This window comes from Cherax quadricarinatus, chromosome 88 (assembly GCF_038502225.1).
Source record: "Cherax quadricarinatus isolate ZL_2023a chromosome 88, ASM3850222v1, whole genome shotgun sequence".
In the NCBI taxonomy this organism is placed as follows: Eukaryota; Metazoa; Arthropoda; class Malacostraca; order Decapoda; family Parastacidae; genus Cherax; species Cherax quadricarinatus.
The window spans coordinates 16,518,311-16,544,075 of record NC_091379.1 but is presented as its reverse complement, the minus strand read 5'-3'; the positions used below and the strand labels follow the sequence as shown (position 1 = coordinate 16,544,075).

The 25,765-nt window shown below is 38.8% G+C and overlaps 2 protein-coding genes across 2 annotated transcripts in view; both read left to right on the top strand.

The window, feature by feature from the left end:
* LOC138855304 (uncharacterized) overlaps nucleotides 1–1,191 on the top strand; it is a 15,784-nt gene extending 14,593 nt beyond the window's left edge. Inside the window, exon 4 of the mRNA XM_070104033.1 lies at nucleotides 1,133–1,191. Coding sequence (XP_069960134.1) covers nucleotides 1,133–1,191 — 59 coding nt within the window. The remainder of the gene's footprint in view (nucleotides 1–1,132) is intronic.
* A 4,386-nt stretch (nucleotides 1,192–5,577) lies between these two features.
* Nucleotides 5,578–24,031, top strand: LOC128698625 (selenoprotein N; the record flags this gene model as incomplete). The annotated part of the gene is given in 6 exon segments (XM_070104007.1): nucleotides 5,578–5,673; nucleotides 15,503–15,571; nucleotides 16,936–17,087; nucleotides 18,402–18,583; nucleotides 20,111–20,320; nucleotides 23,174–24,031. Coding segments are annotated over 5 exon segments (604 nt in total), but the record flags the coding sequence as incomplete, so codon positions are not given.
* Nucleotides 24,032–25,765: the final 1,734 nt, after the last annotated feature.

Here is a 25,765-nt window from a genome sequence, read left to right as displayed (position 1 = left end):
AAATTTGTGTGAAATTGGCAAAATTGCTAAATTCTGACCACTTTATTAGATAGTTGAAATTGGTAAATGGGTGGTTTCTTTTACTCATTCGATAGAAAAAATAGAGTTCTAGCGATATAGTTATGATTTTTGTCGACTAGTACACTGGAATTGGCCGAAAATAAGGCTCAAAGTGGGCAAAATCGCCCGATGCATAAACATCGTCCAAGACTGCTAACCGCAGAGCATAATTCCGTAAGTTTTCCATCAAATTTCATATTTTTGGTGTCATTATGATCGAGAAAAGATTCTCTATCTTTTTCACAAGAATTTTTTTTTTTTTTTTTTTTTTTTTTTTTTTTTTTTTTTTTTTTTTTAAATTTGGCGACCTTGAGAACAAGTCTCGGAGAGGGCCTGGCGACCCTGAAAGGGTTAAGACAGAAATGTTATAAGATGGTGGAAATATAGTTTTCAAGTTTCTGATGTATTTACAAATAAATACAAATTCAGATAGTTTATTTCTTTTCTGCAGTGTACAAGTAATAAAATATTATTAGACACAAAAGAAAGCCACTAGCATGTGGTGCATTTGTTCAGTATACAGTGGACCCCTGGCTTACAATATTATTTCATTCCAGAAGTATGTTCAGGTGCCATTACTGAACGAATTTGTTCCCATAAGAATATTGTGAATTAGATTAGTCCATTTCAGACCCCCAAACATACATGCACAAACGCACTTACATAAATACGCTTACATAATTGGTCGCATTGGGAGCTGATCATAAACCGGGGTCCACTGTATATGTGAAAGAAGGGAGTGTACCTAAGAATAAGCAGAGAACATATATACTTCACTTATATAAGGAAAAAGAGGACAAGAGAGTTTACTGTAAAAACTATCGGGCAATAAACCTGTTGAGTACAGTAGATAAAGTGTACAGTAGAATTATTATTGCAAAAGTTAGGGATATGATTGAAAGTAGTGTTGCTTGCAGAGGAAGTGTGAGTGTGAGAGAAGTAACACATATGAAGAAGTCCAGGGAAACTAATTAGCCAGATTTGAGTCCTGGATGATGAATGTTCAGTGCCTACACTGAATTGTGATGTGTGCATCTGTTGAATGAATGATAGTGAATGCTTCCACTTTTAGGTCGCCCTACAATGTTGGAAGATTGCCAATGTGGTACAAACAAAAAGACCGTCACTTGATTTATACGAGTCAGTTATATATTCATTTTTTTTTTTTCAAACTAGTCATCTCCCACTGAGGCAGGGTGGCTCAAAAAAGAAGAAACCCTTGTAAATCTTTTCTTCTTTTTACATTCAATATCTTCATATGCTGTTTATACAGTAGTGTTTATGTTGCTACTGTATTCTACCATTTATGTTGATTATATTTGTTAGTGCAGTATTGTATTATTTATATGATTTTTATTAACACATCAACGCTTTCCCACCAAGGCAAGGTGACCCGAAAAATGAAGAAACAACACTTCTACATCATTCACTTCCTTCACTGTCTTGCCAGAGGCGTGCCTACACTACAATTAAAAAAACTGCAACATATCAACACCTGTCCTTCAGAGCACAGGCACTGTACGCCCCACCTCCAGTACTCAAATCCTACTAACCGGTTTCCCTGAATCCCTCATAAATGTTACTTTGCTCACAGTGCAACAGCACATCAAGTCATAAAAACATTTATCTCCACTCGCTCCCTATTTAACATGCTCATGTACGCTTGCTGGAAGTCCAAGCCCCTCGCGCAAACAAAACCTCCTTTACCCCCTCTCCAACCCTTTCTAGACCAGCTCCTACCCCACCTTCCTTCCACTTTGGTTTATATGCTCTCCAAGTCATTCCATTTCGTTTCATCCTCTTTAAATGTCCAAACCACCACAACAACCCCTCCTCAGCCCTCTGTATAATACTTTTAGTAACCCTGCTACTCCTCCTAATTTCCAAACTACGGATTCTCTGCATTATATTCACACCACATTGCCCTTGCACACAGAATCTCCACATCCTCCAGCCTTGTCCTTTTTGCAACATTCACTACCCATGCATCACACCCATATAAGAGCATTGGTATAACTATACTCTCATACATTCCCCTCTTTGCATCCATAGATAATGTTTTTTGTCTCCACAGACTTCAGTGTACCACTCACCTTTTTTACCCCTCATTGGTTCTTTGATTCACCTCAAATTTCATAAACCCATCTGCTGACAAGTCCACTCTCAGATATCTGAATACATTCACTTCCTCTATACTCACTTCCTCCAATCTGATATCCAATCTTTCACTACCTAAATTTTTTGTTATCCTTATCACCTTACTCTTTCCTAAGTTCACTTTTAATTTTCTTTTACATACCCTACCAAAACTTGTCCACCAACCTCTGCAACATCTCTTCAGAATCTCCCAAAAGCACAGTGTCATCAGCAAAAACCAACTGTGACAACTCTCACTGTGTGTTAGATTCTTTATCTTTTAATCCCACTCCTCTTGCCAACACCCAAACATTCACTTCTCTTACAGCCCCATACCTGGAGTATACCTGGGGAGGGTTCCAGGGGTCAACACCCCTACAGCCTAGTCTGTGACCAGGCCTCATGGTGGATCAGGGGCTGATCAACCAGGCTGTTACTGTTGGCCGCGTGCAACCCGATGTATAAACCACAGCCCGGCTGGTCAGGTACTGACTTTAGGTGTCTGTCCAGTGCCTGCTTGAAGACAGTCAGGGGTCTATTGGTTATCCCCCTTATGTGTGCTGGGAGGCAGTTGAACAGTTTTTGGCCCCTGACACTTACTGTGTTGTCTCTTATCATGCTAGTGGCACCCCTACTTTTCATTGGGGGATATTGCATTGTCTGCCGAGTCTTTTGCTTTCATAGGGAGTGATTTTCATGTGCAAGTTTGGTACTAGTCCCTCTAGGATTTTTCAAGTGTATACAATCATGTATCTCTCCCGCCTGCGTTCTAGGGAGTACAGGTTCAGGAACTTAAAGCATTCCCAGTAATTGAGGTGTTTTATTGCAGTTATGCATGCCTTCAAGATTCTCTGTACATTTTCAGCAATTTCACCTGCCTTGAAAGGTGGTGTTAGTGTGTAGCAATATTCCAGCCTAGATAGAACAAGTGACCTGAAGAGTGTCATCATGGGCTTGGCATCTCTAGTAGTTTTGAATGTTCTCATTATCCATCCTGTCATTTTTCTAGCTTATGCAATTGATACAATGTTATGATCTTCGAAGCTGAGACCTTCAGACATGATCACTCCCAGGTCTTTTACATTAGCTTTTCGCTCTATTGTGTGGTTGAAATTTGTTTTATACTCCGATGTACTTTTAATTTCCTCATGTTTTCCACATAGGAGTAATTGAAATTTCTCATCATTTAACTTCATATTGAAAAAAAATTCTTACGAAATGGTAGAGAATCTTTTTCTGAAGGTAATAAAACAAAGTACGAAATTTGATGGAAAATTGACAAAATTATGTTACTGCGAATTTCACTGCATCAGGGATATTTACACATCGGTGATTTTTCCCACTTTGACTCCTATTTTAGGCTGATTACATTATTCCAGTTGACCAAATTTTTAGCTATTTCACTAGTATTACTTGTATTTTATCGATTGAGCACAAGAAACTGCCCAGTCAACTATTTCAACTACCCAATAAAGTGATCAGAAATTGGTAATTGGGCCAATTTCACACAAAGTACTAAATATTCCAGTTTCAAAATAGGGTCCAGAATAAACAATGCAGATATTCCTGGCACTAAAATAACCTTTTCTCTGTTTATTAGTCATATTTCCAGGCTTTACAGATGAATTCCATTTTGCTTTTTTATTCACATAAAGAATTTGTATTCTCACCAAAAAATAGAAGATTTACTGTTATGCAACATTGTAATAATTGTATAAATAATATCAGCACATTTGTGAACATATATTAGATCCACCAGTTGACGTGTACTGGACGTGTGACGTGATTTGTCTGCTCTTGAACGTCGGCAAAAATAAAAAATTTCTGCTACTTTGAGGTCAATTTCCAGCTATTTTCACTACTATAACCAGTCAAAATCATTTCTGTTTCTGTAATATATCTTCCATTCTATCAAATGAGACCAAGAAACTCAAATACAACCATAAATTTCCATAAGAAAATACACTGCAAAGTTTCTGTTTTAACCCGTAAATGGTCCAAACGTATATATACGTTTTTTCAACATGATCTAGTTTTTTTTTTTGTTTTATTTGAAAATATGTAAAAAAAACGTAGATCTACTTTTGTAGCACTACACATGTGAACGTAGATCTGCTTGGACCGTTTACGGGTTAATCCAAAAACACGGTCTCAGTTTTTTTTTCCTCATTGCGCACTGCGTGCTGCACGATTTGTTTTATATGGTACACATTTACCACATAGATGCATTCTTTCATATCTAGGCCCAAATTTACTGCTAATAGCTTATCTGAGTGAGCTGAGCTCATGACAGCACTACAGATTGGACCCTGGCTTTAAACCCAAAGAACTATGGGACCGACTCTCAAAGGGTTAAGAGTATGAGTCGCTACACACACTGTATATATACACACATCCTCTCTTCCCAGGTAATTTGTGACTTGATAAAGCCTATGGTGTGGACAAAACATTATTAATAGTAAAGGATTATATTATACTGCATTTGTGTCTATTTCCATAATGTCACTATTCTTTACCATTTCCTCCCACCTTTATAAGGAAAGAGTGCCTAGCTATCTGTGTAGAATATAGATCAATAAATTTCATACTGAGGGAACCATCACTTCTCAACAATGGCTTGCTCCATCACTTTTGTTTGATTTCACCATTTATAGTGAACCCTCAGTATAAGGGACTTCTGAAATAGTTGACAAAATTCAATGAGTAAATTTTATTCTTAACTCATTCAGTTCCCATATTTATTGCAGTATATCTATAAATTCTCCATGGGGAAGTGAAACAGAATTATTTCTCCGACAGCCATGCGTGTCTTAAGAGGTGACTAACATGCCAGGAGCAATGGGCTAGTAACCCCTTCTCCTGTATACATTACTAAAGTTAAAAAGATAAACTTTTGTTTTTCTTTTTGGGCCACCCTGCCTTGGTGGGAGGCAGCCACTTTGTTGAAAAAAATATATAAATTGTGTGTACAGTTGAGTGTTTCTTTTTTTTTTTTTTTTGCAATTTTCTAACATTCTGATTTAATGAACAGTTAGAGAATCAACTCTTCTAATTACATTACAGAGTGGATAACTCAAGTGAAATAGACACTTGTCAGTGCTCAGTAATAACCCACATGGGGACAGAAACACAGAATATTAATTGGTTTGTATATTTCGATCCCTTTCTGGGATCCTCTTCAGCAGATGCTGAAAAGGATCCCAGAAGGGATTCAAAATATACAAACCAGTTAATCTTCTGAAAGTGATGTGCTCAATAATAACTCATGTGGGTTATTATTGAGCATATCACATAGTGTTCACTGTCTATATTTTATGTATTGTTAGATGTGTATGTTTGTAACCTAACTCTTACTGATGCTTACTAGTCATTATGTTCCAGTTACAGGTATGTTCCACCCACACCATCAGGACCTGTGGAGGAACTACTTTTCCAGCTGTTGTCCCTCTTCCATCCTCAGCCTTTCCTCCAGTCCAGGTACTGTGTGTGTGCGTGTTCCTGTATATGTGCATGCACGTGTGCCTAATGTGTCAACCTGTGTAAACTAGTTATGTAGATATAACTTATCCAGACATGTCTCATAACTTTTGTAGACATGTGGCTTTAGGGTGACTTAGTTAACAAAACAAAAAGCCTCAGGGATAGAAAACATATCTAGCATATTGATAAACTATCTGAGTTGCTAATTTACATAAATATTACCTCAGTGAAACTGAAAAAATTCTACATTATTTTTTCAACAGTGTGAAGAGTGAGATTGCAACCATAATATGTATCAAGACACAAGAAAACTGCAGTCATTCAAATTCAATATTTTTATTGCAAATTTTGGTGCATATGCAATAATTAGAAAGCCCATAGTATGCATAGCATATTAGGCAAACTTAAGACTAATATAAGACTGCATAGTTTTTGTAATGGGTCCAGTAAAGGACTGGAAGTTAAAAAAAAAAGTTAAGATACAAGGTACAAGATTATTCATTAAAAGTAAAAAATTGTAATAGAATTGGTGTAGAACAGTGGTCGGCAACCTTGTTCTGCCTAGGGGCCAGAGCCCGTGTCTGCGAACAGATGGCTTGCCACACCTATCGCCATAGTAAATAAATAGAGGTAATAATAATACAGTGGACCCCCGCATAACGATATTATTTCAATCCAGAAGTCTGTTTGGGTGCCGTTATAGACCAAATTTTTTCCCATAAGAGATATTGTGAAGTAGATTAGTCCGTTTCAGACCCCCAAAAATACACCTCCAAAAGCACTTACAAAAATACACTTACATAATTGGTCGCGTTGGGAGCTGATCGTTATGCGGGGGTCCACTGTACATACTAAACTTTGACATATATTTAACATCATTTGACATATATTTGACATATATTTAACATCATTTGGCTGGATCTAGCCCGTAGGCCATAGGTTGCCGACCCCTGGTGTAGAAGGTTGAGTGGTGCTAGTTCATGAAATTACAATACAGCCTCTCCTCACTTAGCGACGTATTCATTTACCAATGACTTGGACTTACAACGGGCTTTCTGACCAGTATGCATACCTAAATAATGTATATTAGAGCTGATATCCTCTATTCTGTTTATTACAGTATACAGTACACTATATAAACATTTAAAAATATACTTATAATGTTATAAATGGTGCAATATCAAAGATGGTAGACAAACCCACTACCATTATAGTATTCTCCTTGTTTAGCAACAAATTCATTTACCAACGTAGTCTTATAATAATATAACTTTTTCTACAAGGACACGTACAAGGTATAAAGACCTAGCTGACATCAATGACATATGTACTACTATATAGAAAGCCGCTTCTTATGCAGAGCATGTTGGGCAAATTAGGTCAGTTTTGTCCCAGGATGCGACTCACACCAGCCGACAAGTACCCAGGTACCCATTTTATACTGATGGGTGAACAGGGACAACAGGGGGTCTGAAACGTACTAATATAATATACATTATTCCTTATGGGAACAAATTCGTTTGGTAACGACACTTGAACAGCCTTCTGGAATGAATTATGGCTGAAATTCATGGTACCATTGTACTTATAACGATAAAGGTTACTTAAATAGTATTTCTTACCTTAAATTTTAGTTGCTAGTGCATCTTGATGATATTAAAAGGAGTGGAGAGGGATAGTGTAGCCCTACTGCCCTGACTTGGAAGGTTGTGGATTGTTAGCAGAGGTGAATGGCCGAGCTTCTTGCACTATGTTGATGATAGTACATGTACTTAGCAAAACTTTAATACTCATAAAAGGCCAAAAAATTTAGGAGACTGCCAGAATATTTCAAATATTCACTATCTACCAACTGCTTCAAAACTGTTGTTAAAAAAACTCCTCCTTTATCTACTGTGATTCATGGTATTTAACTATGTTAAAACTCATCTAGAAACCTTGTTGAGTTTTTATCTATTATTCATCCTCTTGTACTTGTTGATGCTTTTCTTTACCCCCATATATTGTACTGTGTGTTTAACCCCTTGACTGTCGCAACCCCCAATCCTGAAATGTCTCCTCGAGTGGCCCGGTGGCCTGGTGGCTAAAGCCCCCGCTTCACACACGAAGGGCCTGGGTTCGATTCCCGGCGGGTGGAAACATTTCGACACGTTTCCTTACACCTGTTGTCCTGTTCACCTAGCAGCAAATAGGTACCTGGGTGTTAGTCGACTGGTGTGGGTCGCATCCTGGGGGACAAGATTAAGGACCCCAATGGAAATAAGTTAGACAGTCCTCGATGACGCACTGACTTTCTTGGGTTATCCTGGGTGGCTAACCCTCCGGGGTTAAAAATCCGAACGAAATCTTATCTTATCTTATCCTGGTGTCGCAAAATTTCAAAAAAAAAAAAAAAATATTTTTTCTGGTGAAATGATAGAGAATCTTTTCCCGATTGTAATGACACCAAGAAAACGAAATTTGATGGAAAACTGACGGAATTACGCTCTTGCGGATATTTACAAATCGGCGATTTCGTCCACTTTGAGCCCTATTTTCGGCTAATTCCATTGTTCTAGTCGACCAAACTCATAGCTATTTCTTTATAACTCCGTTTTTTCTATCGATTGAGTACAAGAAACTGCCCATTTACCAATTTCAACTACCCAATAACGTGGTCAGAAATTTGCAATTTAGCCAATTTCACGAAAATTAAAAAATGTGACAATTTCAAAATAATCTCCAGAATGAACACTGCAGACATTCCTGGCTCTAAAATAACATTTTCTTTGTTCATCAGTCATGTCTCCAGGCCCTTCTGATATTACTCTTGCTTTCTATTTTGAATTTTTATTCAAACAAAAAATAGAAGATTTACTATTATGCAGACTACTCCAATACTGTAATAATTGTATAAATAACATCAACCCATTCATGACGGCATATTAGAATGGCTAGTTGGACATATATTGGACAATGATGTCATTTGTTTATTTTTGAACATCAGCAAAAATCAAACATTTCCCCACTTTGAGCTCCATTTCCAGGTTCTTTTTATAGTAAAATCAATCAAAATCATCTCTTTTTCTATAATATGCTTTCCATTCTATCAAATGAGACCAAGAAAACAAGAATACAACCATAAATACTATACGAAAATAGACCACAAAGTCGGCATTTTAACTAAAAAAAAAAGCAGTCGGAGTTTTTTTTCTCTCATTATGCACTGCATGCCCCAGGATTTTTTTTATGTGGTGCACACTGACCACACAGACCCATTCTCTCACATGTAGGCCTACCAGCTTTCTCCTTCTTGATTTGAAGCCGCTAGAATTTATGAGTTATTATACGTCAAACACGGTACCTCGTAAGACGTATATATACGGCCACGACAGTCAAAGGGTTAAATCCCCTTCATTAAGACAGCTGTTTTCCTGCACTCTGCCTTAACAACATACTGGACTCATGAAATCATAATGGGATTATAAGCAAACCATGGAATGGGTGGGGTTTGAACCCATGGCAAGTAGCCTGGAGTTTTAGGACTTGTTTGTCAACCCCCCACCCATTTTGTGGTTTGTTTAACATACTGGAGTGAGACATATGGGAGGAAGTGCAAAATAAACTCAGTGAAAATCAGAGGTGCTGTAGGCACAATAAGGGAATGTTGTATCAACATCCATGGCCCCCTATTCAACTTCATTTTTCTTATGAAATAGTAGAGAATCTTTTACTGAAGGTAATAAAACAATAATAATAATAATAATAGAATAATATCTTTATTTACTACAAGTACATGGAGAAGGTATACAGGCCTAGCTGACATCAGTGAAACACTACTATATAGAAAGCCGCTTGTTATGCTGAGCATTTCGGGTAAATTAGGTGAAGTGAAGTGAAGTGAGAGCTTTAGCGATCAGACCACGGGGCACCACGAAAATTGGTGGAAAATTGACAAAATTACGTTTTTCACAAATTTTGCTGTGTCAGAGATATTTATGCATCAGTTATTTTGCCCAGTTTTAGGCCAGTTACATTATTCCAGGCTACCAAATTCTTAGCTATTTTGCTAATATGTGTTCCATTTTATAAAATGAGTGCAAGAAATTGCCATATCAACTATTTCAGCTACCCATTAAAGTGATCATAAATTGGTAATTGGCCAATTTCACACAAATTTCAAAATATTCATCTTCAAAATAGGATTTAGATTTAACAATGCAGACATTCCTTGCACTAGCATAACATTTCATTTGTTCATTAGTTATGTTCACAGGGTTTACACACGAATTACATTTTGATGTTTTATTCACACAAAGAATTTTTATTTATATTAAAAAGTAGATTTACTGTTATGTAATACTGTAATAATTATATAAATAATATCAGGGCATTTTTTATATTTTATTTATTATCACACCGGCCGATTCCCACCAAGGCAGGGTGGCCCGAAAAAGAAAAACTTTCACCATCATTCACTCCATCACTGTCTTGCCAGAAGGGTGCTTTACACTACAGTTTTTAAACTGCAACATTAACACCCCTCCTTCAGAGTGCAGGCACTGTACTTCCCATCTCCAGGACTCAAGTCCGGCCTGCCGGTTTCCCTGAATCCCTTCATAAATGTTACTTTGCTCACACTCCAACAGCACGTCAAGTATTAAAAACCATTTGTCTCCATTCACTCCTATCAAACACGCTCACGCATGCCTGCTGGAAGTCCAAGCCCCTCGCACACAAAACCTCCTTTACCCCCTCCCTCCAACCCTTCCTAGGCCGACCCCTACCCCGCCTTCCTTCCACTACAGACTGATACACTCTTGAAGTCATTCTGTTTCGCTCCATTCTCTCTACATGTCCGAACCACCTCAACAACCCTTCCTCAGCCCTCTGGACAACAGTTTTGGTAATCCCGCACCTCCTCCTAACTTCCAAACTACGAATTCTCTGCATTATATTTACACCACACATTGCCCTCAGACATGACATCTCCACTGCCTCCAGCCTTCTCCTCGCTGCAACATTCATCACCCACGCTTCACACCCATATAAGAGCGTTGGTAAAACTATACTCTCATACATTCCCCTCTTTGCCTCCAAGGACAAAGTTCTTTGTCTCCACAGACTCCTAAGTGCACCACTCACTCTTTTTCCCTCATCAATTCTATGATTCACCTCATCTTTCATAGACCCATCCGCTGACACGTTAACTCCCAAATATCTGAATACGTTCACCTCCTCCATACTCTCTCCCTCCAATCTGATATTCAATCTTTCATCACCTAATCTTTTTGTTATCCTCATAACCTTACTCTTTCCTGTATTCACCTTTAATTTTCTTCTTTTGCACACCCTACCAAATTCATCCACCAATCTCTGCAACTTCTCTTCAGAATCTCCCAAGAGCACAGTGTCATCAGCAAAGAGCAGCTGTGACAACTCCCACTTTGTGTGTGATTCTTTATCTTTTAACTCCACGCCTCTTGCCAAGACCCTCGCATTTACTTCTCTTACAACCCCATCTATAAATATATTAAACAACCACGGTGACATCACACATCCTTGTCTAAGGCCTACTTTTACTGGGAAAAAATTTCCCTCTTTCCTACATACTCTAACTTGAGCCTCACTATCCTCGTAAAAACTCTTCACTGCTTTCAGTAACCTACCTCCTACACCATACACTTGCAACATCTGCCACATTGCCCCCCTATCCACCCTGTCATACGCCTTTTCCAAATCCATAAATGCCACAAAGACCTCTTTAGCCTTATCTAAATACTGTTCACTTATATGTTTCACTGTAAACACCTGGTCCACACACCCCCTACCTTTCCTAAAGCCTCCTTGTTCATCTGCTATCCTATTCTCCGTCTTACTCTTAATTCTTTCAATTTATAACTCTACCATACACTTTACCAGGTACACTCAACAGACTTATCCCCCTATAATTTTTGCACTCTCTTTTATCCCCTTTGCCTTTATACAAAGGAACTATGCATGCTCTCTGCCAATCCCTAGGTACCTTACCCTCTTCCATACATTTATTAAATAATTGCACCAACCACTCCAAAACTATATCCCCACCTGCTTTTAACATTTCTATCTTTATCCCATCAATCCCGGCTGCCTTACCCCCTTTCATTTTACCTACTGCCTCACGAACTTCCCCCACACTCACAACTGGCTCTTCCTCACTCCTACAAGATGTTATTCCTCCTTGCCCTATACACGAAATCACAGCTTCCCTATCTTCATCAACATTTAACAATTCCTCAAAATATTCCTTCCATCTTCCCAATACCTCTAACTCTCCATTTAATAACTCTCCTCTCCTATTTTTAACTGACAAATCCATTTGTTCTCTAGGCTTTCTTAACTTGTTAATCTCACTCCAAAACTTTTTCTTATTTTCAACAAAATTTGTTGATAACATCTCACCCACTCTCTCATTTGCTCTCTTTTTACATTGCTTCACCACTCTCTTAACTTCTCTCTTTTTCTCCATATACTCTTCCCTCCTTGCATCACTTCTACTTTGTAAAAACTTCTCATATGCTAACTTTTTCTCCCTTACTACTCTCTTTACATCATCATTCCACCAATCGCTCCTCTTCCCTCCTGCACCCACTTTCCTGTAACCACAAACTTCTGCTGAACACTCTAACACTACATTTTTAAACCTACCCCATACCTCTTCGACCCCATTGCCTATGCTCTCATTAGCCCATCTATCCTCCAATAGCTGTTTATATCTTACCCTAACTGCCTCCTCTTTTAGTTTATAAACCTTTACCTCTCTCTTCCCTGATGCTTCTATTCTCCTTGTATCCCATCTACCTTTTACTCTCAGTGTAGCTACAACTAGAAAGTGATCTGATATATCTGTGGCCCCTCTATAAACATGTACATCCTGAAGTCTACTCAACAGTCTTTTATCTACCAATACATAATCCAACAAACTACTGTCATTTCGCCCTACATCATATCGTGTATACTTATTTATCCTCTTTTTCTTAAAATATGTATTACCTATAACTAAACCCCTTTCTATACAAAGTTCAATCAAAGGGCTCCCATTATCATTTACACCTGGCACCCCAAACTTACCTACCACACCCTCTCTAAAAGTTTCTCCTACTTTAGCATTCAAGTCCCCTACCACAATTACTCTCTCACTTGGTTCAAAGGCTCCTATACATTCACTTAACATCTCCCAAAATCTCTCTCTCTCCTCTGCATTCCTCTCTTCTCCAGGTGCATACACGCTTATTATGACCCACTTCTCGCATCCAACCTTTACTTTAATCCACATAATTCTTGAATTTACACATTCATATTCTCTTTTCTCCTTCCATAACTGATCATTTAACATTACTGCTACCCCTTCCTTTGCTCTAACTCTCTCAGATACTCCAGATTTAATCCCATTTATTTCCCCCCACTGAAACTCTCCTACCCCCTTCAGCTTTGTTTCGCTTAGGGCCAGGACATCCAACTTCTTTTCATTCATAACATCAGCAATCATCTGTTTCTTGTCATCCGCACTACATCCACGCACATTTAAGCAACCCAGTTTTATAAAGTTTTTCTTCTTCTCTTTTTTAGTAATTGTATACAGGAGAAGGGGTTACTAGCCCATTGCTCCCGGCATTTTAGTCGCCTCATACGACACGCATGGCTTACGGAGGAAAGATTCTTTTCCACTTCCCCATGGACAATAGAAGAAATAAAAAAGAACAAGAGCTATTTAGAAAAAGGAGAAAAACCTAGATGTATGTATATATATATATGCATGTGCGTGTCTATGAAGTGTGACCAAAGTGTAAGTAGGAGTAGCAAGATATCCCTGTTATCTTAGCGTGTTTATGAGACAGAAAAAGAAACCAGCAATCCTACCATCATGCAAAACAGTTACAGGTTTTTGTTTCACAGTCATCTGGCAGGACGGTAGTACTTCCCTGGGTGGTTGCTGTCTACCAACCTACTACCTATGAGGGCATTTGTGAACACATATTGGACCCACCAGTTGATGTGTATTGGACACGTGTCATCATTTGTTTACTCTTGAACATCAGCAAAACTCGAAGATTTTTCACTACTTTCAGCTCAGTTTCAAGCTATTTTCAGTCCTAAAACCAGTCAAAATCATTGGTATTTCTGTAATACAGTGGACCCCCGGTATTGGATATAAATCCGTTCCTGAGAGCTCATCGAATACCGAAAATATTGAAAAGCGAATCAATTTTCCCCATAAGAAATAATGGAAATCAAATTAATCCGTGCAAGACACCCAAAAGTATGAAAAAAAAAAATTTTACCACATGAAATATTAATTTTAATACACACAAACTGAAGAAGACATGCACAGTTACATGACACTTACCTTTATTGAAGATCTGGTGATGATTGATGGGATGGAGGAGGGGAGAGTGTGGATGGTGTTAGTGTTTAGAAGGGGAATCCCCTTCCATTAGGACTTGAGGTAGCAAGTCCTTTTCCGGGGTTACTTCCCTTCTTCTTTTAATGCCACTAGGACCAGCTTGAGAGTCACTGGACCTCTGTCGCACAACAAATCTGTCCATAGAGCTCTGTACCTCCCGTTCCTTTACGATTTGTCTAAAATGGGCCACAACATTGTCATTGTAATAGTCACCAGCACGGCTTGCAATAGCTGTGTCAGGGTGATTTTCATCCATAAAGGTTTGCACTTCAACCCACTGCACACACATTTCCTTAATTTTTGAAGTAGGCACAATGGATTCCACAACTGGCATAGGCTTCTCAGGGTTAGCCCCAAACCCTTCAAAATCTTTCTTAATTTCCATACTAATTCTCACCCTTTTTACCACAGGGTTGGCACTAGAAGCTTTCTTGGGGCCCATGGTGACTTATTTTGCAGAAACAAGCACCAAAAACAGTGATAATGTGGATAATATGGAATGTACCGAATGTATCCTTAGATGCGCGCACACTGGCTGGCTTGTAAACACTGGCACACAAGGGGCAGTTCATGCCACATGTGGACACGTCTCGTACGAATCGTATCAAATACCGGGTTTTCAATCAGATACCGAGGCAAAATTTTTGTGTTAAAATGCATCGAATACCGGATTTATCGAATACCGGGGGTCTACTGTATTTTTTACATTCTATTAAAGACCAAGAAACCAAGAATACAACCATAAAAACCATATGAAAATACACCGCAAGTCACTGTTTTAAACCAAAAACACGGTTGCAGTTTTTTCTCATTGTGCACTGAGTGCTTCTGGCCAAATTCACCGCTCACAGCTTATCTGAGTGAGCTGAGCTCATGGAGTTGTATTATGGCACTGACAGTGAGCTCAAAACCAAAGTACTACCTGGAGTTTACCTGGAGAGAGTTCCGGGGGTCAACGCCCCCACGGCCCGGTCTGTGACCAGGCCTCATGGTGGATCAGAGCCTGACCAACCAGGCTGTTACTGCTGGCTGCACGCAATCCAACGTACGAGCCACAGCCCGGCTGGTCAGGTACTGACTTTATGTTGTCAGGCTGACACAGCAAACTCAAGCCATAAACACCAGCCATATGTACTCTGTACCCTTCATGGTCATTGACCCTGAGGTTAAGCTTTAGGCGCTTGTCCAGTGCCAGCTTGAAGACAGCCATAGGTCTGTTGGTAATCCCCCTTATGTATGGCGCAGTCAGTGAAAGGGTTAAAAATAATTAAGTAAATTATGTAGTTCTTATAGTTACACTCAGTCTTGCATGAAACACTGTACATGTTATGGGCTTTTTACTTATAGTATATTTTCTAATGCAGTGATTGGAAATTTAGAATTTTAATCTAATCTTAATCTTAGGTATGAACCTAGAGGAGCAGCTGCCGTTGTCCGAGCCAGAAGTAGTGACTCTTTAGACATAATGTTCAGGTAAGTGTGAAGTCAGTACTAATTAATACATTATGTCTAGTCATGGCAAATATAAAGTGGTGCAGCTGATTGCCTGGAATAAATATTTGATACCATTCTGGCTTATGAGTCCAGAGTCACATGGCACAGTGATACTGACTCCAAGTATATAATAATTAATGTGACCTGACCTGACCTGACTAGGTTAGGGCATTGGCTTAAGCCAGTAGGAGAATTAGACCTTCCTGCCTCTCACCCCTAGCCACCTGTTTACAAGTGCTCCTATCCCTTCTCTGCCTGCCTGCCTACCTGCCTGCCCTCTCTTCTTCTTCTTCTTCTTCTTACTACTACTCCTCTTCATGCCCCATTGCCCCTTCAACTAAGCAGGGCATGCTGTTCCTTGCTTAGCCTTGCATACATCACAAATTGCTATGCAATGCTTGCCAATATGCTACTTGAAGTGGACCAGCCACAGGACCAGGCACTGCTAACCACTGCTTAACAGACTCTCCCTTGTAGCTTCAGTACACTGTTTCACTGCATGGTGTAGTGATCATAGCTCCACCCTACTGACTCAGTGTGCACAGTTAGCTCCCTCCCAGGCAGCAACAACTGTAATTGTTGTGCTTGAGCTCAGTAATATATATTGGTTTACCTGGAGTTTACCTGGAGAGAGTTTCGGGGGTCAACGCCCCCGCGGCCCGGTCTGTGACCATGCCTCCTGGTCACCCTATGTTGTGTATCTTTATACGTATATGCTTCTAAACTGTTGTATTCTGAGCACCTCTGCAAAAACAGTGATAATGTGTGAGTGTGGTGAAAGTGTTGAATGATGATGAAAGTATTTTCTTTTTGGCGATTTTCTTTGTTTTTTGGGTCACCCTGCCTCGGTGGGAGACGGCCGACTTGTTGAAAAAAAAAAAATTGTATAATATACTCTGTTCCACTTTATAGAAATATAGTTTGTTTGTTTCCTACTCATTTTTCCCTCCAGTGAAAACCTCCACTCTGACCCACTCAAACCCTATTTCTACTCGAGTACCCAAAAGATTTGACATGGAAAAAATCTTCACCTTTTACCTTTACATTTAACTACATTGCTTTTATCCTCTAATTAAACTGTAAACAGTTTTTTTAATTACTGGTAATGTAAAGTGTGGTAATGATAATAAAAGTAGAAATATTGTATGTCATTGCAAAATATTACTCTGAATTTTAAGAATGTGAGCTAAAGATTCATGCAGTCAAGTTTTATAGGGAATGGTAAGACTAGATGGTGTCACAATTAGTATCCAAATAGTAGACTTTAACTATCCTAAATCTTGATGAAGATATACTGTATACAGTAATTCTCATTTGGCATATTATTATACATATATTGATAGGCTCCATGCTGAGTTTCAACTCAACACTTCACCCAGACGGCCACTCTGGTTTACCCCGGCAGCCTTTATTGGAAGACTTATCATCAACACCACAGAACCTGATGTAAAGTACTTTTCCATGCATGTCCCAGCACACATGTCCCTCAATGTTGGTAAGTGCATCAACATTTAAATTGTTCTATAGGAACACATAGTACAGTGGACCCCCGGTTAACGATATTTTTTCACTCCAGAAGTATGTTCAGGTGCCAGTACTGACCGAATTTGTTCCCATAAGGAATATTGTGAAGTAGATTAGTCCATTTCAGACCCCCAAACATACACATACAAACGCACTTACATAAATACACTTATATAATTGGTCGCATTCGGAGGTGATCGTTATGCGGGGGTCCACTGTATATTGTTTTTGTTAATTTTGAGGCTTCATACTTTAATTTCCAAAAAAAAAAAAAAAGAATTTTTTTACTTTAGATTTAGTTGAGGTGGTTCAGACATTTAGAGAGGAAGGAACAAAATCGGGCTTAGAGAGCATATAAATTTGTAGTGGAGGGAAGATGGGGTAGGGGTTGTCCTAGGAATGGTTGGAGGGAGGAGGTCAGGGAAGTTTTGTGTGCATGGAGCTTGGACATTCAGCAAGCATGTTAGATAGGGGTGAGTGGAAGGAAGTGGTTTTTATGACTTGACATGTTATTGGAGTGTGAGCAAAATAACATTTATTAAGGGATTCAGGGAAACTGGTTAGCTGGACTTGAATTGTGGATGGCCGATGTGTTTAAAAAAATTATGACAAGTAGATATTTTTTTCTATTGTCTCCAATTTCACTTCCTTCCATCAAGGCTGAGGGACTGATTACCTCATCTTCTACTGTCTCCAGTTTGAATACCTTCCATCAAGGCTGAGGGACTGATTACTTCATCTTCTACCATCTCCAATTTGAACACCTGTCAAGGCTGATTATTATATTTAAGGGATGTGCTAAACCCATCTGGATCATACAGTGCCTGGGGAAAGAAAGGCAATCAGGTTCAGTCCAAGGAATGGGAGAGGATGTAGAATCCCTCGGATCAAGAATCCCTCACCAGTATCAATGAACCTCCCTTGAGGGGTATCAAAACTGAAGGACTGATTTCCAAATCTTAATACTGTCTCTGGTTTATATGTTCTGTCTTGAATTAAAAAAAGAAGCCAATTGACTGCAAAACATCTCAAGATAAAGATACCCAGGCATTACTCATGTGTCTTATTCTTCTACTTACTTTGCCTTCTTGCATGTTTCTTACTAGTTCTTATTCATCTAATATTTCGTTTCCCATTTAGGAGGCCCAGTCTGAGCCTGGGATACTGGAATAATGATCCCCAAAACCATAATGAGATGATAATATTGACCCTTTATGTATAACTGTTTAGCTTAACCTATGGTTATGATAAGTCAGATTAATGAATACAAAAAACGTGTTGGCAGATTTGGAGTGGCTGATTGGTCCTAATGAAGACAAAGATATGGAGGTGAACATCACACATCTGGAGGAAATGAGTATAAGAAGTAGAGGATCTGTTGATCCTGACACACTCACTTGGATGCAGCAGATACACTCACATGAGGCTCTATCCCTGCTAGAGAAAGAGCTTTATAAGTTCATGCAGGTCATTAACTATAAGATTTTTGTCTGATACACTAAGTGATGTAGACACCTGTTAGACTACAGGTACAGTGTATTGTTAGTTGTACCAGAGATTAGAAGCACAACAAACAGTTGTACCAGAGATTAGAAGCACAGCAAACAGTTAGTTGTACCAGAATAACAAAAAAAGGCACAGTACCGTGACTGGAACGATACACAAATAACCCGTACATAGAAGAGAGGAGCTTACGACAACGTTTGGACCATTTACAAAGTCACACAGTGTGTGCTGTAAGCTCCTCTCTTCTATGTACGGGTTATTTGTGTATAGTTGTACCAGAGATTAGAAGCACAGCAAACAGCTAGTTGTGCCAGAGATTAGTAACATAATACAGTGGACCCTCGAATTTAGTAGTGCCGTTTCTGTATGCAAAACTATTTTTATTATTTATAAAATGTATTTTTTGTTAATATTTTTGGGTGTCTGGAATGGTTTAATTGGATTTACATTATTTCCTATGGGAAATATTAACAAAAAATACATTTTATAGATACATGTACAAGCATATATATACACACCCCTCTGGGTTTTCTTCTATTTTCTTACTAGTTCTTGTTCTTGTTTATTTCCTCTTACCTCCATGGGGAAGTGGATCAGAATTCTTCCTCCATAAGCTATGCGTGTTGTAAGAGGCGACTAAAATGCCAGGAGCAAAGGGCTAGTAACCTCTTCTCCTGTATAAATTACTAAATTTAAAAAGAGAAACTTTTGTTTTTCTTTTTGGGCCACCCCGCCTCGGTGGGATACGGCCAGTTTGTTGAAAGAAGAAGAACATTTTATAGATAATAAAAATAGTTTTGCATACAGAAACGGCACTACTAAATTTGAGGGTCCACTGTATATGATTAGTTATACCATAGAAAGAAGCCTAGTATATGACTAGGAACTGTAATAGGTACTAGAAGCAGAGTATTTGATTAGTTGTAGCAAGAGATTAGGAGCACTATATGATTATGCACATTAGAGATTAGAAGTACAGTACAACACTAGTGTCAGAGATTTAAAGCAAAACATATAACTAGTTGTATCTATAATTTCCGGACAGTCTTTACTAGAGTGTCCAGTTAAATTTGTAAGTACTTGAGTTAAAGGTGGAAGAAAGAGATAAAAGTTAACAGACAATCACTAGAGCAGTGGTAAAGTTTGGAACAGCACTGTACTGCAAGATTTTATCAACAAGTGGCAGGTTGTGTTACCTGTGTAGGCCTATAGGCCTACAAAGGCATCACTTGACTATTTGATTAAGCACTCAGAAAAGAAATCTGTCCTCAGACCAGCAACAGTTTAGTCAGGTAGTCGTTGAGGGAGCTTCACCAGGTCTCAGCTCGGAGAGTAGATTTATTTTCAGAATTGGCAATAGTTAATAATTTCACCTGTATTTATTTGTATTCATTTGATTGTCTTTGCAGTGTTCTGGAGAATACTACATGTTACTAATTGCCGCAGGATGTGGTGGTGAAAAAAATTTTATATTTCATAACTTCACAGGTGGAGTACCACAACTTCACAGAAGCATACGTGAAAGCCAGTCATGAGGGCCGACCGGTACACTCGGTCATTTTATGGGGTGTGTTAAATGACCAGTCCTGCTGAGGATCAGGCCGGGCACTGAGGGAAGGGCCACTCGCTGCTCCCAAAGTGCTCTCTCTACTCCAGGACCACTTTATCTCATCTTGGGCACTTGTGTCTGAGCTAAAGGTTAGTTAGTCTTCATAATTTAATTTGATTCCCTAAAAAAAAATTTCATCTTATACAATGTTGTCTTACAGTATTTACAAACAAAATTTTTTAACCCTTTAACTGTCCATTACATAAAACTACGTCATTGATGCAAGGGTCTATCACGTACACATACGTCATGAGCTCATCTCGCTCAGATAATCTATGAGCAGTAAATTTTGGACTAGATAAGAGAGAATGGGTCTGTGTGGTGAGTGTGCAGAGTATAAAAAAAAATCCTGCACCATGCAGTACATGATGGGTAAAACAAAACTCCGACCATATGTTTGGTTTAATTTAGATAATTTGAGGATTTTTCTAGGATGGTTTTTATGGTTTTATTAGCTGTTTCTTGGTATTACTTGATAGAATAGAAGACACTCTACTGAGAGATGATTTTAGTTGGTTCCAGGGCCAGAAGTAATTTGAAATTGGCCTCAAATTAGTGGAAATATTTGATTTTCACAACGCTTCTGAGGATAGTAAGGCCTCCCCTACAACCTCTGCTCTGTTTTATGGGTTTTTATTAGATCTGATTCAATTATAAGGATGCCATAAACCTTGACAGATCATTCCTGGATATTTATTATCTGAGAAATAGGGTAAATGTTTGATTTTTTTATGATGATATGTTAAAAATGGAAAGCAAATGTAATATAGGTGAGGCCTGGAAACATGACTAATGAATAGAGGAAATGTTTTTTAGTGCCAGGAATGTCAACAGTGTTTATTTTAGACTACTTTAGACAGTGTTTTTAAATTGTATTTTTTTTTTTTTAATTTTGCATAAAATTGGCCAAATTATAGAATTCGGTGCACTTTATAAGGTAGTTTTGATAGTTGCATAGGATCTTATACTCAGTTGATAGACTGGAAGGCATACTAGTAAGCTAGCTAAGAATTTGGTCAAATGTAACAATGGAATTGTCTTAAAATAGGACTCAAAACTGATGAATTGCCGCTGCATAAAATGAATCCAGACTGCTAATTTTTCACCTGCATAATTCTGTAAGTTTTTCATGAGATTTCATGTTTTTTAGTGCCATTATCTTCAGGAAAAACTGTATTTGTTGAGTTTTCATCCATTAGTCACCCTTCTGCATTTCTTGTTTCTGCCATGATATTGTACCATATATTCTACCCATATATTGTACCACTCTGAAGGAGGGGTGTTAATGTTGCAGTTTAAAAACTGTAGTGTAAAGCACCCTTCTGGCAAGACAGTGATGGAGTGAATGATGGTGGAAGTTTTTCTTTTTCGGGCCACCCTGCCTTGGTGGGAATCGGCCAGTGTGATAATAATAATATAAATGTTTCAATTTAATTCACTCAAACATAGCTGCTGTGCTAAGAATTATGCATAGAATTATTGTATTTAACTTCCTATAGCCATGTCTGCAGAAATAATTTTCAGGTAACCCCATCGCATTATACTGGAAATTCATCAATTAGTTTGACTCAACTTGTTACAGGTAGTGAGTTACAAGCATGTTTGAGTGTGTTAGATAGGAGTGAGTGGAGCCAAGTAGTTTTTATGACCTGATGTGCAGTTAAGTTTTAGCAAAGTAACATTTATGAAGGGGTTCAGGGAAACTGATAGCCAGCCTTGAGTCCTGGAGGTTTTTTTTTTTTTTAACAAGTCGGCAGGGTGACCCAAAAAGAAAGAAAACCCCCAAAAAGAAAATACTTTCATCATCATTCAACACTTTCACCACACTCACACATAATCACTGTTTTTGCAGAGGTGCTCAGAATACAACAGTTTAGAAGTATATACGTATAAAGATACACAACATACCCCACCAAACTGCCAATATCCCAAACCCCTCCTTTAAAGTGCCGGCATTGTACTTCCCATTTCCAGGACTCAAGTCCGGCTACATGGAAATAATCTTAATCTAAATATTTTAATTTATTCTGCAATGATCAAAGAGTATTTGAGTACACAAAAGTTAAAAAAAAAAAGAGTTACTGACCATCTTTGCTGAAAATTTGACTGTGTAGAGTCCTTTTAGATGACTTTGCATAACACAATTTTATCACATAGGAATGATAAATTTTATTTCTTAATACAGTAGATAGAGATAATAACTGACAGACATTTAGTCATAAAGTGAACACACAACCCATCTAACTCATTTGTTTTTATGACAAAATATTCACCATATGGCTAATAGCAACCAAGAAAAAAGTGGTAAATATACATTGTACTGTAAATATATTGTATATAAGTGTTCTTGATCCCCTCAATTTCATAATTGATAGTTTAATTTGAAACAGTCTCTCTTCTGGTACATGCAGAGATGAAAAGAAGTGAAGTACTGCTCAAGAAATATAAATCACTCCATATACAGTGGACCCCTGGTTAACGATATTTTTTCACTCCATAAGTATGTTCAGGTGCCAGTACTGACCGAATTTATTCCCATAAGAAATATTGTGAAGTAGATTAGTCCATTTCAGACCCCCAAACATACACGTACAAACGCACTTACATAAATACACTTACATAATTGGTCGCATTTGGAGGTAATCGTTATGCGGGGGTCCACTGTATAAAACATCAGATTTTGCAAAAGATGTGAAAAAGTCCTTTGAGGAAGTTTTAATAATTTTTTTAAATTCACATCAGATAATGTAAAATTTGAATCATTAGTTTTATAATTTTTTGTTCCCCTTGGTATTATTATTATCTTAGGAATTAGGAATGTGCCTGGTGTACCACACTACTACTGTACATGAAATTATACTTCAGTAAGTACCTGGAGTCTACCTGGAGGGTGTTCAGGGGGTTTTGCATGCAAAATGTAATAACGAAATTCCTACTCGCAGGGTTATGCTGGAGATGGGTCAGTGTCTGGCAGCTCCCTGGTCGCCAGCCTGAGCCTAGATGCCTACACTTTCCCGGTGCAGATCCTGATACAGGATGCTTCAGGGTATGTAGTGTCTTCCATCAATGCCAACCACATCCTGGATGCCGAGTTTAATAACACTATGTTCTTCCAGGGCTTCCACGACCCTGCCGAGTTTGTCTACTTTCACTTTCTGGAGCAAGGCTTGAAGAAGTATAGAGATATATTTAAAGATTAATTATTTGAAGGTTTTCTAAAATAATCATCAACAGTTGTTTATTACAACTTAACTTGAGTTCATATAGAATTATTATTATTTTATTATTATCACACTGGCCGATTCCCACCAAGGCAGGGTGGCCCGAAAAAGAAAAACTTTCACCATCATTCACTCCATCAGTGTCTTGCCAGAAGGGTGCTTTACACTACAGTTTTTAAACTGCAACATTAACACCCCTCCTTCAGAGTGCAGGCACTGTACTTCCCATCTCCAGGACTCAAGTCCGGCCTGCCGGTTTCCCTGAACCCCTTCATAAATGTTACTTTGCTCACACTGCAACAGCACGTCAAGTATTAAAAACCATTTGTCTCCATTCACTCCTATCAAACACGCTCATGCATACCTGCTGGAAGTCCAAGCCCCTCGCACACAAAACCTCCTTTACCCCCTCTCTCCAACCTTTCCTAGGCTGACCCCTACCCCGCCTTCCTTCCACTACAGACTGATACACTCTTGAAGTCATTCTGTTTCGCTCCTTTCTCTCTACATGTCCGAACCACCTCAACAACCCTTCCTCAGCCCTCTGGACAACAGTTTTGGTAATCCCGCACCTCCTCCTAACTTCCAAACTACGAATTCTCTGCATTATATTCACACCACACATTGCCCTCAGACATGACATCTCCACTGCCTCCAGCCTTCTCCTCGCTGCAACATTCATCACCCATGCTTCACACCCATATAAGAGCGTTGGTAAAACTATACTCTCATACATTCCCCTCTTTGCCTCCAAGGACAAAGTTCTTTGTCTCCACAGACTCCTAAGTGCTTCACTCACTCTTTTTCCCTCATCAATTCTATGATTCACCTCATCTTTCATAGACCCATCCGCTGACACTTCCTACTCCCAAATATCTGAATACATTCACCTCCTCCATACTCTCTCCCTCCAATCTGATATTCAATCTTTCATCACCTAATCTTTTTGTTATCCTCATAACCTTACTCTTTCCTGTATTCACCTTTAATTTTCTTCTTTTGCACACCCTACCAAATTCATCCACCAATCTCTGCAACTTCTCTTCAGAATCTCCCAAGAGCACAGTGTCATCAGCAAAGAGCAGCTGTGACAACTCCCACTTTGTGTGTGATTCTTTATCTTTTAACTCCACGCCTCTTGTCAAGACCCTCGCATTTACTTCTCTTACAACCCCATCTATAAATATATTAAACAACCACGGTGACATCACACATCCTTGTCTAAGGCCTACTTTTACTGGGAAATAATTTCCCTCTTTCCTACATACTCTAACTTGAGCCTCACTATCCTCGTAAAAACTCTTCACTGCTTTCAGTAACCTACCTCCTACACCATACACTTGCAACATCTGCCACATTGCCCCCCTATCCACCCTGTCATACGCCTTTTCCAAATCCATAAATGCCACAAAGACCTCTTTAGCCTTATCTAAATACTGTTCACTTATATGTTTCACTGTAAACACCTGGTCCACACACCCCCTACCTTTCCTAAAGCCTCCTTGTTCATCTGCTATCCTATTCTCCGTCTTACTCTTAATTCTTTCAATAATAACTCTACCATACACCTTACCAGGTATACTCAGCAGACTTATCCCCCTATAATTTTTGCACTCTCTTTTATCCCCTTTGCCTTTATACAAAGGAACTATGCATGCTCTCTGCCAATCCCTAGGTACCTTACCCTCTTCCATACATTTATTAAATAATTGCACCAACCACTCCAGAACTATATCCCCACCTGCTTTTAACATTTCTATCTTTATCCCATCAATCCCGGCTGCCTTACCCCCTTTCATTTTACCTACTGCTTCACAAACTTCCCCCACACTCACAACTGGCTCTTCCTCACTCCTACAAGATGTTATTCCTCCTTGCCCTATACATGAAATCACAGCTTCCCTATCTTCATCAACATTTAACAATTCCTCAAAATATTCCCTCCATCTTCCCAATACCTCTAGCTCTCCATTTAATAACTCTCCTCTCCTATTTTTAACTGACAAATCCATTTGTTCTCTAGGCTTCCTTAACTTGTTAATCTCACTCCAAAACTTTTTCTTATTTTCAACAAAATTTGTTGATAACGTCTCACCCACTCTCTCATTTGCTCTCTTTTTACATTGCTTCACCACTCTCTTAACCTCTCTCTTTTTCTCCATATACTCTTCCCTCCTTGCATCACTTCTACTTTGTAAAAACTTCTCATATGCTAACTTTTTCTCCCTTACTACTCTCTTTACATCATCATTCCACCAATCGCTCCTCTTCCCTCCCGCACCCACTTTCCTGTAACCACAAACTTCTGCTGAA